Raw genomic sequence first — 16492 nt, 5'->3', positions numbered from 1 at the left:
AGCTGAGCATATATGTTTAACCTTTAAAACTTATTTCTTTTATCAGCAAAATGCCTTTTGTGTTTCACCTGAATTGAGTGTAATCAGAAATTTGCAAGGGTTTTTTTTTTTTAATTGATGAATTGCATTATACTGTCAACTACCGAAAGAACCTGGGTTGTTTCCAGTTTTAAGCTACTGTACAACTGTAAGCCTCTGTGTGGACCTAAGTTTGTATTTCTCTAGAGTAGACACCGAGCTGCGGTATTGCTGGATCGGATGAATTCTCCATTAACTTGGAAAAGGCAGACCAACATCTTGTGAGAAGCAACGTTTCCTCCTAGAATGAACATTTTCTGAGCTCACAGGATAAAACAGGCAAAACTAGATATAGACAGGAGTGCTGCTCCCCATGAGCACAGTGTGACTCAGATGGGGCTACCAAGTCAATAATGCTCTCAGTGCATGGCAGGCACCTTAGAAGAAGCTGTGTGTTTTAGGAGTGGCACAGATAAGCTTTGAAAGCCAGTTACCTATTTATTATAATGTGTATTAGTACTACAACATGACCCATGGCTACAAAGGGTATTGTTGACAAAGCTAAACAAAAATCTAGTAATCCTCAGCAAGCATCAGCAGAATGTTCAAGGAGCATATTGTTGTTGCAAAACTCACAAAGGTGGCATGCAAATGGCTTCCATTTTTATAAACAATACGTTGTATTATCTTTTTGGTTATGAGTCCAGCCTTTAATGGCTGAGCCATCTTTCCAGCCTTTCATACTGAACTCTCAATTAGTATATAAAATCTGCACATTTGTCAGGTCCAGGATCCATGTGCCAGTGCCCTTCAGCCCTAAAAACAAGAGTGGATAGAAAGATGAGGGAGCATTGAATTTGCCCACAGATGGATGAGTTCTTATACCACAGTGGTCCTCAACCTTCCTAATGTTATAACCCTTTAATACAAGTCCTTATGTTCTGGTGACCTCCAACTATAAAATTATTTCACTTCTAATTTCATAACTGTAATTTTGCTACTTTTATGAATCATAAATATCTGATATTCAGGATATCTAATATGTGACCCCCCCCTCAAAAAGGGTTGCAACTCACAGGTAGAGAACCACCATTGTTACAGCACATGATGATAGTCATGTCAAAAACCAATACTCTGGGTTTGTAAACACAAAGACCCCACTTATTACCCACATTCTTAGGTTCTTAAGGATGAGACCCAGAGCATGGCAAGGGCCGTAAACCCTGTGAGTTCCTGGTGTAATTTTAGCTTGACCCCTGAGTAGGAAGTTGAAATGCTTTCCTATAGGCCCAATAGTTACAGCAGGTCTCCACTGGGACCCCACTTCTTAGAGTGGTGGCTTCACCAAGGACCTTGGCAAGATAACTTCAGCTAGCCTTCTCCTGGAGAGCACTCTCTTGACTTAAATAAGGAGTAAGTGTATGTCTTGAAAGATAAATGTAGCCTTATTACGTAGCTCTCACTATGGGTGCACACTTTATACACATTGAGATTACCTGGTGTATGCCAATCAGGGGGGCTGATGTCAGCTGTTGACTGTTCCTTCATAAATACACCTTCATTTAGACCGACCGTTTCCATCTCTATTCTGTTTCCAGCTAACTTCAGTGAGCCCAAAATAGAGCTGGCTCAGAACGTAACCAGAGATTCTGGCATAAATTTGACCTGCTCATCTAAGCAAGGCTATCCAAAACCTACAAAGATGTATATTTTGATATCTAACTCAACCGAAAAGCACGGTGAAGACATGCAGATATCACCAGACAATGTCACAGAACTGTTTGACGTCTCCATCCGCCTGTCGCTCCCGTTCCCAGATGGTGTGTACAACGTGACTGTCTTGTGTGTCCTGGAAACTGAGTCGATGAATATTACCTCCAGGCCTCACAATTTAGGTAAGGCTGCTTCCCAAGACGACTTATTTCACCCAGTATCATATGCAAACAGTTCAGCCCAATCATCCAGTGTTCACTGCTTGCTGGAAAACCCTCTAGCAGGACCACCAGGAAGGACCCGAATAGAAGGCTACTGCTCCATTTGTGTAATCCAAGGTCTAAGAGTCCATGAACCTGAGCCGTACCTGAAGGCACATGGTCCTAGCCCTGAAGCCGAATGATGAGGTGTTGTAGATAGAAAATAGACCTCCTAGCAAGAAGCCTTCAATTGCCTAAAACACATACACACACATACATAAATGTATGCACACATACATATGTACTCTGTATATACCTGCTTCCCAACAGTACTTCCTGTGTGTACGGAGTCGTTCCAGTTACTGTTGGTTATAAGGATGAAAACTCGGATAGAAGCCATCTAGTTCTTGAGCCCCTCCTCCAGAAAAATAAATCCATGATGCACACATATGACAAACTGATTTTTTTAAAAAAAGATAAAATTCAAATCTAAATTATAGCTCATGGAAACAATTGCCTCACATTAAAACAAGCTGATAACCAGTCCTGTGAGCATTCAGAGGCAGGCAAGATCTTTAAAGTCAGGTAACTCTTCCTAAAGGCGGGGGGGGGGGGGGCTTATCATACTGTAAAACAGATTATTGGGCTTAATAAATATGGTTTAAAAGGAGGGGGGAACAGAGCTCTGAATGAAAGACCCTCAAATTTGCAGTGACTTTCTGCACAGAAAAGCTGAGATAGCATGCATGCTCAGCCAGTGAGAGGACCACAGAGAACAGCTGTATCTGATACAGAGCAGGAAGTGTGCTCAGTACAGACTGGGGGAAGGAGTCCCTGTAGCACGTTTTTTATATGCTTTCCATGATAATGAAAGAATGTGGACCCTTGTCTACAGGCGGAGGAGACGCTCCCTCCCTATAAGCTTCGAGCTCAGACATAGGTGAGCGGAGCCCCCTGTTGGTAACAACCCACCAGACCCAAATGTATTAACCCACACAAAAGGTGTGAAAGCTGGCTCTTTGAAGAAAAACATATCAAAGGTACCCTGGAACAAGGGAAGTGTCCTGGGAGCATCTCCTGCTATTCAAATATGCTTAGTTAAAAACCCAGGGGCTGGAAGGTTTGGCAGCGCAACCCCCATCCCTCCCATATAGCACTGACCTTGTCCTTTTTTAAAGCTTAGTGAATTAAAATGTAGTTGTTTGACTCTTTTGTGTTTATCTGTAATAAAGTGTAGTCTGGCCTTTTACAAGCCAGAGACCCCCCCCCCTCCTTCAACGCAGGGTTTTTTGTTTGTTTGTTTGTTTGTTTGTTTGTTTGTTTCAACTCCTCTGAGCACAGCTGCTCAGTGCTCCCTTCCTGCCCAGAAGGCCTTCCTTGCGACTGGTTCTCAGAACAGAGCCTTTTTTAGCTAGCCTCTAGAAGGCTGAAGAAAACTCCGGGGCCAGATTTTTAGGCCAGCCTCCCAGAGAAAGGAACCCACAAAAGAACAGGTTAAAACTCCAGTCCCAGCTTTGCCCCACACCTGTACTCCACTTCTGACAGGCAACCGTTCCTCCTAGAATAAAGACACTCTGAACCCACTTGACCCCCCCATCACTGCTTATCCTGAGCCTGATCCCACGCCCCCAGCCATCTGCCTTCTGCTTCTACGCCCCTTCTCCAGTCCTGTCTATGATTTGCTCCTTCTGACGGCATCCATCCATCCATCCATCCATCCATCCCTTTCTGCATCCCCTGGCTTTGCCTCCTCATTGAGCCTGGTGCCTCCCTCAGTAACTATGGACATATTCCTAGAAACATCCCCGTGTCTAGTGCCCATAGCCAGTTAAGCAACTGAACCTACTCCTCTCCTAGTGCTGCTTTCCTTTTTACTCAGATGTCTCAGCCACCGAGAACCTAGTAAAAGATGGGGTCACCCAGATGTCCTAGTTGCTTCTACTGCAACATCTCCTGGTCACATAGAAGATACTTTAAGCCGTACCTGAAGCTTAACACCTTCAGGCAGCCACTAGCATTAGTTTCCCACACCCTTGTCTACAAATGAACAGGGACTAGTCAACACCATACATTCATTGTGACTCACACCGATTATATGAGAACGTCCGCAGGTACCACCTTCACTGATGCTTTAGCCCTAGCTACCTCATCAAACGGCTTACATCTCTGTGTCCTTAATCTGGGCCCTGATCAGAGATAGGTTAGTTATTGTCTTAGTGAAAGTTTTATTGCTGTGAAGCGGCACCATGGCTGCAGCAACTCTAATAAAGGAAAACATTTCATTGAGGCTGGCTTGCAGTTTCAGAAGTTTAGTCCATTATCATCATGGCGGGAGGCATGGCGGCGTGCAGGCAGATGTGGCACTGAAGAAAGAGCTGAGAGCTCTACATCTTAACCCGAAGGCAGCAGAAGGAGACTGTGCCACACTGGGAGTAGCTTGAGCCTAAGAGACCTCTTAAAGATTTTTATTTAGTTATTGATTTTGTGTATATGAGTGCTCTGTCTGCATGCACATACCTGCATGCAAGAAGAGGGCATCAGAACACATTACAGTCGTGAGCCACCTGAGCCACCATGTGGTGAGCATAGGGGAGCTCAAAGCCTGCCTCCACAGTGACTTCCTCCTACAAGCCACGCCTACTCCAATGAGGCCACTTAGCAGTGCTGCTCTCTATGGTGAAGCATGCAAATGCATGAATCTTTGGGATCCATTTCTATCCAAACCACCACAGCTACTGAATCTTTTTGAGTGTCAAAAGGCAGAAGTCTTCATATTAAAAAAAAGCATAGCCTCCTCTATTGGAAACTGCAGATGGATTCAAGTGAGATGAACAGAGACACACCCACAAGGTATTAAATATGCTTCACAATGCCTACAGTTCTTTTCCTTACTATTCTAGGGACAGAGCACATGCCTACAAGTTGTACCTAAACTATGGGAGATTTGGATCCAAATTTTCCTACAATTTAGGATTAAACAAAAGAACTGTTCCTTTAAAGGTCTATGAAGTGAGCTATTCAGTTTTCTATCAACTTGCCAGACTGCAGTTAGACATTTCTATTCTAGGAAATAATTCCTGGCCCTTCGGGGATCTGATTCTTCACGGGATGAAGAAATAGAAAAGGTTTTCTAACAGAGGAGGTGTGCTGAAAGGCTGGCTGAGGAAGCCGGGGCCTTCCCCAGTAGTAATAATAATCAAATACTTCAAAGTAGATATCCATTAGGAGATTGTGACCCTTGAACCCAAGGAGATTAGAGGCGGGGAGGGAGGGAGGGAGGGAAGGAGGGAGGGAGGGAGGGAGGAAGGGAGGGAGGGAGGGAGGGAGGATGGAAGACAAGCAGCAAATTTAAACCTTTCATAAATGAGTTTCGTACTAATGGAAAACTTGTGGTCATTTCTAGCTCTTCCAGAGTCTGCACCTGTTGAAGGGAAATGGACACTCTGGGCTGTGGCTGCCAGTTTCCTTGTGTTCATCTGTGGGCTGCTGATCTGTTCAAAATTACGGTGTAAGAAGCAGGAGCAGCCAGGCACTTAGAAAGGTGATGAGTGTCTTTGTCCAGTCTGAAGATGACCACCTAATATCTGCTTTTAATGAGCATACAAGATGAGGAGCTGGCTCAGTGGTGCAATGTTAATGTAGCGTCAACAAGCCAAGTCAAGTCTCCAGTGCTGAGCTAAGTGTTTTCACATGAGACTATGAAACCATGGGTTTCACTGAGACACTCACATGTTTATGCTGTATTTTGCATGTATTCATCTCCCTATATTGTCACTTGTTCACACACGCACACACACACACACACACACACACACACCCCAATGACCCTCTATCTTCCTGATAATCCTCCCTCTACTCTCAGAAGAAAAGTGATTGCTAGACCTAGATTCTGCATGAGCAAAATCACATTATAGTTATCTTTGAGTCTGGCTTATTTTGCTGAGCATGTTAATCTCTATTCATTTACTTTAAGATGACATAATTTTGTTCTTAATGGTAGTTCAATCAAACTTTATAGTACATATATATGTATGTATATATCTCATGTTCTCTTTACTCATTTACCTGTTGATGGTTCTGTATTTTGGCTACTGTAAGTAGTGACATAATAAACACGGTCTATGTGTCAATATCTTTGTGGTATGCAGACTTAAATCTCCTTGGTTATAGACACAGGAATAGTATAGCTGTGTCACATGGCAGTTCTATTTTTAGTCTTTTGAGGAACTTCCATACTAGTGGCTGCCTTAATTTGCATTTCCATAAACAGTTTACAAACCTTCTTTTTCCTTGTCTCCTTTCCATCATTTTTTCCCTTCCTGATGACGGTCACTCTTGACTGAGATGCCATTGAGATCTCATTGTAGTTTTTACTTGTATGTTAAGTAGTGGAAAGTGGGTATTTATTTATTGGCCATCTGTTTCTTTTAGAAGTGACTGCTCAATTCATTTATTAATTGTGTGCTTTGGGGAGGTTCTTTTGTATTTAAATTCTTATTTTTTACTTTTTTAAGAGTAATTTAACCAGCATTTATTCAAGACATTCTTTTGATGTCATTTTTAGTTATTGAAGAATAACAAAACAATTGAAATAGCAATTTCTGACTTCATAAGATCTTAGTGAAATCACTGAAATACATATTTAAATTTTTATTTATTTTTGAAAACAATGTAGTGTTTCATAATTGTATTCAATCTTGACTCCCTAACTTCAGTTCTCCTAGAACTCTTCCCACCCTCCACCCCCAGGCCTGTTTTTTTATAATGTACTTATTTAACCCACTGAGTCCTATTATACACAGAGACATTGAGGTCTTCCGCTGGTGCATGGACAACCTTCCAGTGCCACACTCCTAAAAACGAGTAACTCTCCCCCCTCAGAGCCATCAACTGCTAACAGGTTCTCATGTAGAAGTGAGGTCTCACAAGCCCTTCCTCATCAGTGACGGGAATTTTGACTGGTTTGATCTTGTATAGGTCTTGTGTAGGTCACCACAGCTATGAGTTTATGTGTACAACAGCCATGTCCGTGCCATGTTTATAAGATAGCATTTCAGAGCCATCTTCCCCATCCTCTGGCTCTTACATCTAAAGTGGTTTGTTGATTGACACAATCTCCCCCTTTCTTTCTTCCCTTCTCCTCTTTCTTCAGGTTACCTTTCTTTTTCAGGGGGAGGTGTTTACAATGTTTAGAGGGAACCAAGGCTTCCCTACTTGGTCCAGGTGGCTGTGAAGCTTGTGTTCCTGGAGGGAAAGAAAAAAAAAAAACAGTGTTCTTCAAGTATTTCCTGTTCCATGTACAGTTGATGAAGATTTTCCCCTGTTGAGTAGGCTGTCTCCTCATCGTGTTGTGTGCTTTGCTCTCAGCACTCTTGTAGTTTTGTGCAGCTCCATTTGTCAAGTCATGCTATGACTTCCTGAGTTAGAGGAGTCCTTTTTAACAAGTCCTGGCCTGGGCCTTATCTTGGGTGTCTACCCTATGTTTTCCTCTAAAGCGTCAAAGAAGCAGTTTGTCTTAACTACGTTCTTCACCCATTTTAGTAGATTTTTCTCTACAAGGTGAAAAATAGAGAGCTGGCTGTAGTCAATGTGTGTGTAGTTCTCTGGGCAATATTTAGTCCCCTTTTTCTCTGATATATGTTTTTGGCACATTTATAAAAAAGAAGAAAAAAGAAAAGGAAAGGGAGAAAAGGCCTGTAACTGCATGGGTTTCCAAGTCCTCTATTCTGTCCCATTGACCTCCTGTCTACTTTTGTGCCAGTAGCACACTGGTTCTGTGACTGTGGCTATATAGTGTAATTTGAGATCAGATATTGTGATATGTTTCAGCTATTTGGGGCCTTTTTTCTTCTATATCGATTTTATAAGTGTTTCTTTCTATTTATGTGTAGACTGTCATTGGAATTTCAGTGAGGCTGAATGGAATCTGTCTGGTGCTTTTGATGATATATCCATTTTTCATAATTTTTCTGCTCACCCAGGAACAGTGTCTCCTTTAATTTCTTTGTTTCTTCAATGTTTTAATGTTCTCATTTTGAGGTCCTTCGCCTTCTGAGTTAGACTTATTCCGAGGTTTGTCGTCATTGTTTGGTTTGAGTTTTTTTGTTTGTTTGTTTGTTTTTTGTTTTGTTTGTTGCTATGGTCAGCTGAGCTTAATATGTAGACCAGGCTGGCCTCAGAGTCACAGAGATCTGCCTACCTTTGCCTCCCAAGTGCTGGGATTAAATGCCTTCACTACCATGCCTGGCAAGACAGTGCCTCTTGGTTGTTTTTCCACCATGTATGCCAGGCTATCTGGCCAATGGAAGTATGAGGATTCTCCTCACTCCAGTCCAGCTAGCATATCCCCACAGAAGCACTGAGATCACAGATGTTCCTGCCATGCGCCTGTGCTTTACAGGGGTCCTAGGGATTCGAACTCGGGTCCTGGTGCTTACACAGCACGCACTTCCACACACTGATCCAGCCATCTCTTTAGCCCCTGATGTTTCTCCTTAAGCTGTCTCTACCTTGTCTGGTCTAGTGGCTTTCCACGGGACGTTTTCATTTTGATTCATTGGATTTTCATTTCCAGCATTTCTGTTCTCTCCCCAACTCCTCTCAAAACCTGTTTATTTGTTGAATTTCTCATATATGCTGCTAACTTTCTCATTCTTATCCTGAATTGGTTTCCTTAATTCATTTGTCTAGCTGTTTATGCCCGCGTAGAGGTCATAAATCATCTTTGTAAGTACACTTCTCAAATATTTGCCCAACCATTTCAATATCTTTGTGTTCACAAGTCAATGAGTTGTGATCTTTTGGAGGCACCATCTTACCTTGCTTTAACGTATTTCTTCTGCTCCTGGTTGTGGTGTAGCGTCCACTGGGATGGACGTCACTTCTGGTTTTGTTTGGGTGACTGCTTAGTGGGCCGCTCTCCTTCGAGGGCTCAGTCTCTAATAGCACTTAGAGAATTAGCCACGGGGTAAAAGCAATGTCTAGATGTGACTGAGCAGTTCCCTACAGTTCCTTTCACAATGGAATGATCAGCTCACAACTGAAACAAAGGAGAGATGGAGAAAAAGAAAAAAAGGGGGGGAAAAAGGTTTCTTCCCCCCCCATAAGGCAACCAGAAATATTTGTGACTAGATAAGGAAGTCAAGGGCGATATGTGAACATGCAAGAAATAATCTGGAAGGGGGTTTAGAGAAGCTACATGTGTGCGTGACACGGTGACACTGATATGTCATCAAAAGGCAGAAAACAGGAGAGCATAGCACATAAATGTGCCCCCCCCAAAATGTGATAAAATTATTCATAGCAAAGAATCATGTGGCGAGACAGTTAGACATGGCAGTGAGTGTGCTCAAAGAAAGAAGCCTTGGAGCTCCAAGAGGGAGACGCACCACGAACAACCAAACCATGTAGATACAAGATGTTCCTGAAGTTGAGTTCTGTAACTTCTGTAGCAACCTCCTTGCTTTGTGAATTCTTCTCATGCTGGCTGTGATAAGTAAAATACTGCCCCTTTCGAAATGTCTGCTTCCTATACTTAAAACCTTATGCTATCTTTCAAGATATCTATTTATTTTTATATGCTGAGAATTTTTGCATACATGCATGTATGTGTACTGCACACCTGGCTGGTACTCTTAGAGACCAGCCAGAAGAGGGTGCCAGCTCCCCTGGTACTAGAGTTATGAGTAGCCATAAGCTGCCATGTGGGTGCTGGGAACTGAACCAGGGTCCTCTGCAAAAAGCACCAAGTGCTCTTAACCGATGAGTCACCCCTCCAGACCCTCTACATGTTATCCTATATGGCAAACGTTTACATGAGCAATAGAAACTTACCCAGGCAGGTTAGAAAGCTGTACTAGAAGAAGTGGGAGGCATATTAGATTTGGGGTCTATCACTGCTGGCTTTGGACCTTGGAAAAGAAGGCCGTGAACAAGGGATTTGGATCACTTCTAGAGGCTAGAAATGGTCCTCGCTTGACAGACAGCTAAGAAAGGAAGAGTTCATTCAGCTCTACAGCTCAGAGAGCTGAATCTTGCCAAAAGACAAATACGGGAGCGAGCATGAGCTGTCCACAAAGACCCAAAGGAGCGAGCAGGAGCCGTCCACAAAGACCCAAAGGAGTGAGCATGAGCCGTCCACAAAGACCCAAAGGAGCGAGCATGAGCCATCCACAAAGACCCAAGCTCATTGACAACCAGTAGGAAAATACCCTCAGATGGAACTTCCTCCAAATATGACATTAGTCCACTTCTCAGACGGAAGAGCCTTGAAAGCAACTCCCTGGCATTAAAAGTCCTGTCTAGAGTTCGTTTGTTAATTCTGCCTTGGTTATGCATATTATCCGATGTAGGACAGTGAAAAGAATAAGAAGGAAGTACCAAGTCTATTCTAGGTGATTTCTTACCCCTGCTCTGGATTAATAAGAAAAAAAAAAGTTTGAGACAGTTTATTATTAATTTATTGTCTGTATCTAATCTGACGTTACCCTATCAGTTTGTATGCTTTGGAATTTGCTTGACTTAGAAAATGTATATAATAGTGCTCATGAAGCCAACAGTTTTTACAGTTTGCCTCCCTACAGCAAAGTTCAAAGAGTCTTGGTTCCCATAGCTTTGTTTGTTTGTTTGTTTGAGACAAGGTCTCACTATATAGCTCAGGCTAGCACAGACCTTGCTATATAGGCCAGCATGGATTTGAGCTCATAGAAATCTGCTTGCCTCTGTCTCTTGAGTGCTGAGACTAAAAGTTTGTGCCACCATACCTGGCTAATCATAATTTCTTAAAGGAGGATGCGTAATTATGAATTATTGTCTTCATCTAATCTGAAGTTACCCTATCAGTTTGCACACTTGGGGAATTTGCTTGTCTAAAAAAATGTATATAATAGTTCTAGTTATAACTATTTCTCAAAGTACAAGTGTCTTTTCCAAAGTGATTCATTTTCATCAGCATTTAAACAGAAACCTCCACAGAGTTTAAAAACTGAAAGTTGGTGATCTCATCATATCAAAATACTGAAGTTAGCATCCATTCCAAAAGTATGGGTCACACTTTGTATCATCTGATTGTCTGCTTTCATTTTTAAACTGGGGCTTTCTTGTAATTATGCTGACTTTGCCATGGGTATCAAAAAACCATTTGATTATTTTCTGTTTTATATCTATCTGGGATACTATACCCAGCCACAAGGTACTATGATTTTTAGAGGAATTTGGACAATAAAAAAAAAATCTAATCACGTTTATAAAGAATTTGGGAACTCCAAAACAAACAAACAAACAAAAAACCAGATCAAATGTCTTGGTGTTTTCAATATGCCTGCACCAAGATGCCAGATACTGGATACCTTAAAGGAAAACTTTAGCATGGTTTTTGGTTTGGGGCAGAAGAAACCAAGGTCAGATAGCCACATGGTGCAGCACCATGACAGACTGATGGCATCATGTGGAGGGCGCATATGTAAGAGCAGCGTGTGGGGATGTGCATGTCTGCAGGAGAGAGCACGGTGAGGAGCTGGTCTTCATAGCTACCTGCTTTTACAGTGTCAGTCCCTGAGACACAACTCACTCCCTCCCACGGAATACATATTCATTCTGCCAAGTGTAGGCCCCAGGGCCAAATTCCCTCCAACTAGGACCCACCTTCCCCCCACAATGTGCTTTTAAGCATGTGAACCTTAGGGGCTCGACCTCATTGAAATCAGAGCATCAAATGAACCATGGATGCTTAACCCGAGAAAAGGCCTAAGAAGGATAGAGAGCCCACTCTCAAACATCCAAAGGAGTAGCTGTATCCAACAGTAAAGATCAGACAGGAAATTGTAGCCCAAAGTGCATCTCAGCAAGGGGAGATTATGAAGTAGGAGGGAAGAAAAGCAGCCTGTCTAAGAGCTGATGTTCTCTTCAAACTGTGTGTAAGAAGCTGGCTTCTGTTTCCTCCCAACTGCTTCATGAATTGCTCCCTGCAGCACACAACTGGAAACCACACAAAATGTGTGTGAAACTATTGTTTCCAGACTTGGGCATTAGCTACAGGAAAAATAGAAGTACAACTAAGAGCAGAGAAAAAGCATCATTACGGTTGCTCACAACTTACCAACTGTAATCAATAGCCAGACCGTCCTAAAGGTAGGAGGATTCCTGATACCCGAAACTAGGAAAACAAAGCAGGAAGAGAATCCTTCAAAAATCTCCTATCATACACAGATGCCAAAAATTTTAACAAAGTTAGATGAAGTGGAGCATATTCTAGGAAGGTGAGAGAATTGAACATTCAGAACCACAGGAGTGACAGTCGTAAAGACAGACCAGGAGAAACCCCACGTGGTCATGTCAATGGATATGGGAAAAACATGTGGCAAAATTAACACCCATTCATAATTTTAGAAAAGAAAGGAAAATGCTCATCAATGAGGAATTCAAGGGTAATTCCTCAAACCCACAACGAATATCTACAGCAATCATTCTGATGGCATCACACTGAGGAAAGACAATTGCTCCTCCCCTCAGACCGGGAGAAGGTGAGGGTGCCCAGATTTACAGCTTTTGTTCAGCATTGTGCTGGAAGTCCTAGCCAGTGCGGTAAGACTCAAAGGAAGGCTTGCAGCTTGGAACAAAAAGGGGGAAAATCTCCATCTTTCAGGCAGATAACATGATCATGTTTGTAGAAAAGCCTTTCAAAGCTATTAAAAGCCTATTAGACCATATTGAAATCAGAGGATCAAATAATGGATGCTTAACCCGAGAAAAGACCTAAGGAGGATAGAGCGCCCACTCTCAAACATCCAAAGGAGTAGCTGTCCCAAACGGCTGAGATCAGACTAAAAGCTGTAGTACAAAATGCATTTATTAGAACTGATAAGTGAGAGTAACAAAGTCTTACAATGCAACATCAAAACAAAACAAAGCAAAACAATCAAAAAACCCCCCAAAAATCAAAATTAAAAAACAAAAACAAACAAAAAACAAAGACAACTATACTCTACATACTAACAATAAACAAATACTAAAAAAATGTGTTTGTGCTTGTTTGTTTGTTTGTTTCTCAAGAAAGGGTTTCTCTATGTATCCCTGGATGTCCTGGAACTGGAGCTATCTGGATCTGGAGTTTGAGGCTGGTCTCGAACTCACAGAGCTCTGCCTGCCTCTGCTTCCCAAGTGCTGGGTTAAAGGCGTGCGCCGCCACCACCAGGCCAGAGAAATGTTTCTACAGTTTCTAGGATCATCAAAAAATAATAAAGTTTTGGCAATACATTTCACAAAACAGTTCCCCAAAAAATGGTCATTGGGAAAAGTACATAGATATCAGTCAACGAGGGGGGAAAAAGAGCAAAAAAGAAAATAAAATCAATCAGTCAATGCTTTTGATAAAAATAGCAAGTAATCCCATGCTAAATGGATACTCGTTTTCAATAATTGATACTGGAATAATTAGAACTCAAGAAGGAAAACACCGATTCACATAAAATAGCTTAAGGTAGATAATAGAGTATCGAAAGAAGCTACAGTTAAAACATTTCTGAAAGAATATATCTTTGTATCTTTAGCTTAAGCAAGTATTTTTTGGTATGACTCAGTATAAACAAACCACCACCACAACAACAAAAAAAACCAATGGGTATAGTAAACTTCATCAAAATTAAAATATTTGCCCATTGACTTTGTCAAAAAAGTAAAGAGTCACAAACTTGGATAAAATATAAATATTTATAAAATATACATTTGATAAAGGAAATATATACATAACATCCAGTTACATGTTACTAATCAGAGACGACCCACCAGCCAAGAATAGAATACTGTCACGTAGAGAAAAATCGCAAAACAACAAATTTCAAAAGTTTTATGCTGAATGATGGCAAAGAAGACTGCATTCCGTAATCCTGTTTATGTGAGCTTCAAGAAAAGAAAAAGCCAAACAAACCAACTGCCATGGAAGAGCAGGATGGACTAAAGGGGCTGGGTGAAGGGATGCAGAAAAGGAACCTACACAACACTTTCTGTCTTGATTGCCCCAGGGTTGCATACCATATACATTTGTTAAACTTTCTACTCCAAAAGTTCAAATCTCGTTCATGGGTATACCTCCACAAAGATGGTCATTTTTAAATATGCACCCACGTAAAAGAGAACACCAGTGACAGGAAGACTATTTTAGTAAAGGTTGAGTCACAAAGCCATCGGGGTATTATCGAGTGGTCCCTATGATTCCTAGGCATGCTCAGGAGAGCAACCTATACCACTCTGAGAGGAACAGTGGTACCACAACCTGTCAATCAAACAGGAGGAATTTGAGCCCCAATTTGCAACTGGGCCTTTGGAGAGCTAGCTGGCTGGGGATTGCCTATTTTAGCCTGTCCGTGCAACAACACAGACATGGTAGCATTTGGCAGCACCATCTGGCTAGCCTTCCTAGACATCTGTATCCTTGGGACTGATTGCCTCTTCTCCACCTTCTAAACCTACTTAAATTAAAAAAAAAAAGCAACACTTTTCTGTCATTAAATGACTAGTAAAACTGAGGGGGTTACCCACATGCCCCTCCATTTCAGTGAGGATGCCTCCATGAGAGGCTGGGATTATGTCCAACATTAGAGCTTAAGGCACAGGCACCAAAAGGATGCTTTTTTTTTTTACCTTGGGGGTGCAAATAACTCCTTCCCAGCCCGCAGTCATAATTTCTCTCTGAGAGCCAGTGTTCTAAAGCCTCATGTTCCCTCTTCCCACTTCTATGGGGAGTATGGCTTCTGAAGTAATTTTTTTTTTAATCTCTTTCAGAAACGAAAATGGAGAGCAAGGGGGAAGAGGAGACTGAGGAAAGGTGAGTCCTGACTCGGCAACACTGTTGAGAAAGGTTTGATCCACCCCCCATCCCACCCTGCAGTGCCTGTAACTGGCACTGAGGCATGCTGGGCCTTACAAAAAAAAAAACAAAACAAAAACAAAACAAAACAAAACAAAAAAAAAAACAAAGCTAGTGGGGAACATGGGAGAAAGTAAGAGAAGAAAGAACATGGAGGAAAGTGGCTGTAAACAGATGACAGTGGCCAAAGCACAGTGCCCTGAGGCCACATTGAGTCAGTCAAGGTCAAGGAATAAGCAATAACACAGTGCTGTGGTGTGGTGAGCATAGCCCATGCCCCATTCACCATGTCAACTACAGCTTCCTAAAAGTGACTGAACTAGAGAGCACCCTTCAGATGCAGGATGACTAGAAAGAAGAAGCAATGAATAATAACATGTACCTTTGCACCTGCTCTGTCCACCTCTTGGAAGCTGCTTCCACCATTCCTTCTCCCCCATTCCTCAGCTCTTGCCCCTATTGGCAATTAGCACTTTCTCAAAAACCTTTGCCTAAACCTACTCATGTCCACCTGCTCTAATATCATGAGGCTCCTTACTCACCTGAAATTGCCTCAGGAAACACACTATTAACCTTCTTCCATAGAAGGCAGAAACCATGGCAGCTGAAAGCATTGCTGCGCTACTGCCCCCAGAAGCCAGCACAATGCCTGGTGTACCTAAACATTCCTGGTGACCAGTCCTCCGCCAACATGACGCAGTGGGGTTGTCCGTTTCTCCATCCCTACTGAGGAGCTGGGAGCTCCAGAACACCAAGACACTGACTGCCTGGTTCTGAATAGTTAAGAGCCTGGTTGAAGAGACAGTTTTAACTCCAGTCTATAAGGAACTTACCAGGCACTAGCAACAAGACTCACTCCAGGAACTGTGGGTAGAGAGCCGAAGTTTTGAGGTGCTACTGACCTTGTAGGGCTGAGTTCAGATTGTTCTCGAAGGGCGTGCAGAGGGAAAGTGTCGGAGACAGCACAAAGGCCGGGTGAGGACCAGCACCAGGCAGAAGAAGCAAAGGATAGGTGTTGAGGGAAGCTTGGGTGACGGTGACAGTGGGGCCTGGCTTGGGTGACAGTGGGGCCTGGCTTGGGTGACAGTGGGGCTTGGCTTTCTTTCCTTTTTCTGTCTCCTCCTCTGTTTCAATACATTGTTTCTATTTGGTGACATTGCAGAGGTCTCCAATTTGTGTCTTATCTCTGAAATCTACCTAAAGTGGTCCTACTGGAAACCTCACCCCACTTCTTGTTTTTGGTTTTTGGTTTTTCCAGAGTTAAAAAATCTGTGTGCCAGAAATGAGAAGTCCAGCATCGTCCCACGATCCAAAAGCATCCTCAAATGGCCAGAACACCCTGCTTGATTAACTAAAGGACAACATTCATGACAGTGTTCACATTTTATCCCTTTTACTTTGCAAGTTTGGGGGCAAACTCTTTGATTTCCCGGAAGTCAAGATAACATAGTCATCAGGTTAGGTGGTGCTGTGAGACTCCCTCTGCTCCCTACGCCAGGAGCAGACACTAATTCTCTGCCTTGCTTTGCTTAACCCAGTTCACTTTCATAGGCCAAGTGCGCTGAAACAGCTCCTTTCCCGGGAATAACATTTTGGATCAGCCGTCTCCTCGTTTTGCACAGTGTTTTATATGGAATTCTTTGTTGTAGAAATACTGGCTTTTATCTGTCTTGAATTCTAAAGTGACACCCCAATTCAT

At 42.5% G+C, this 16492-nt stretch overlaps 1 protein-coding gene across 1 annotated transcript in view; it reads left to right on the top strand.

The window, feature by feature from the left end:
• Cd86 (CD86 molecule) overlaps positions 1-15523 on the top strand; it is a 39715-nt gene extending 24192 nt beyond the window's left edge. Inside the window, exons 4-6 of the mRNA XM_051150546.1 lie at positions 1617-1913; positions 14709-14751; positions 15379-15523. Of these exons, the coding sequence (XP_051006503.1) occupies positions 1617-1913; positions 14709-14751; positions 15379-15523 (485 nt within the window). The remainder of the gene's footprint in view (positions 1-1616; positions 1914-14708; positions 14752-15378) is intronic.
• Positions 15524-16492: the final 969 nt, after the last annotated feature.

This window comes from Acomys russatus, chromosome 8 (assembly GCF_903995435.1).
Source record: "Acomys russatus chromosome 8, mAcoRus1.1, whole genome shotgun sequence".
NCBI classification, from domain to species: Eukaryota; Metazoa; Chordata; class Mammalia; order Rodentia; family Muridae; genus Acomys; species Acomys russatus.
The sequence above is the reverse complement of the archived record's forward strand: the minus strand, read 5'-3'. Positions and strand labels throughout refer to the sequence as shown.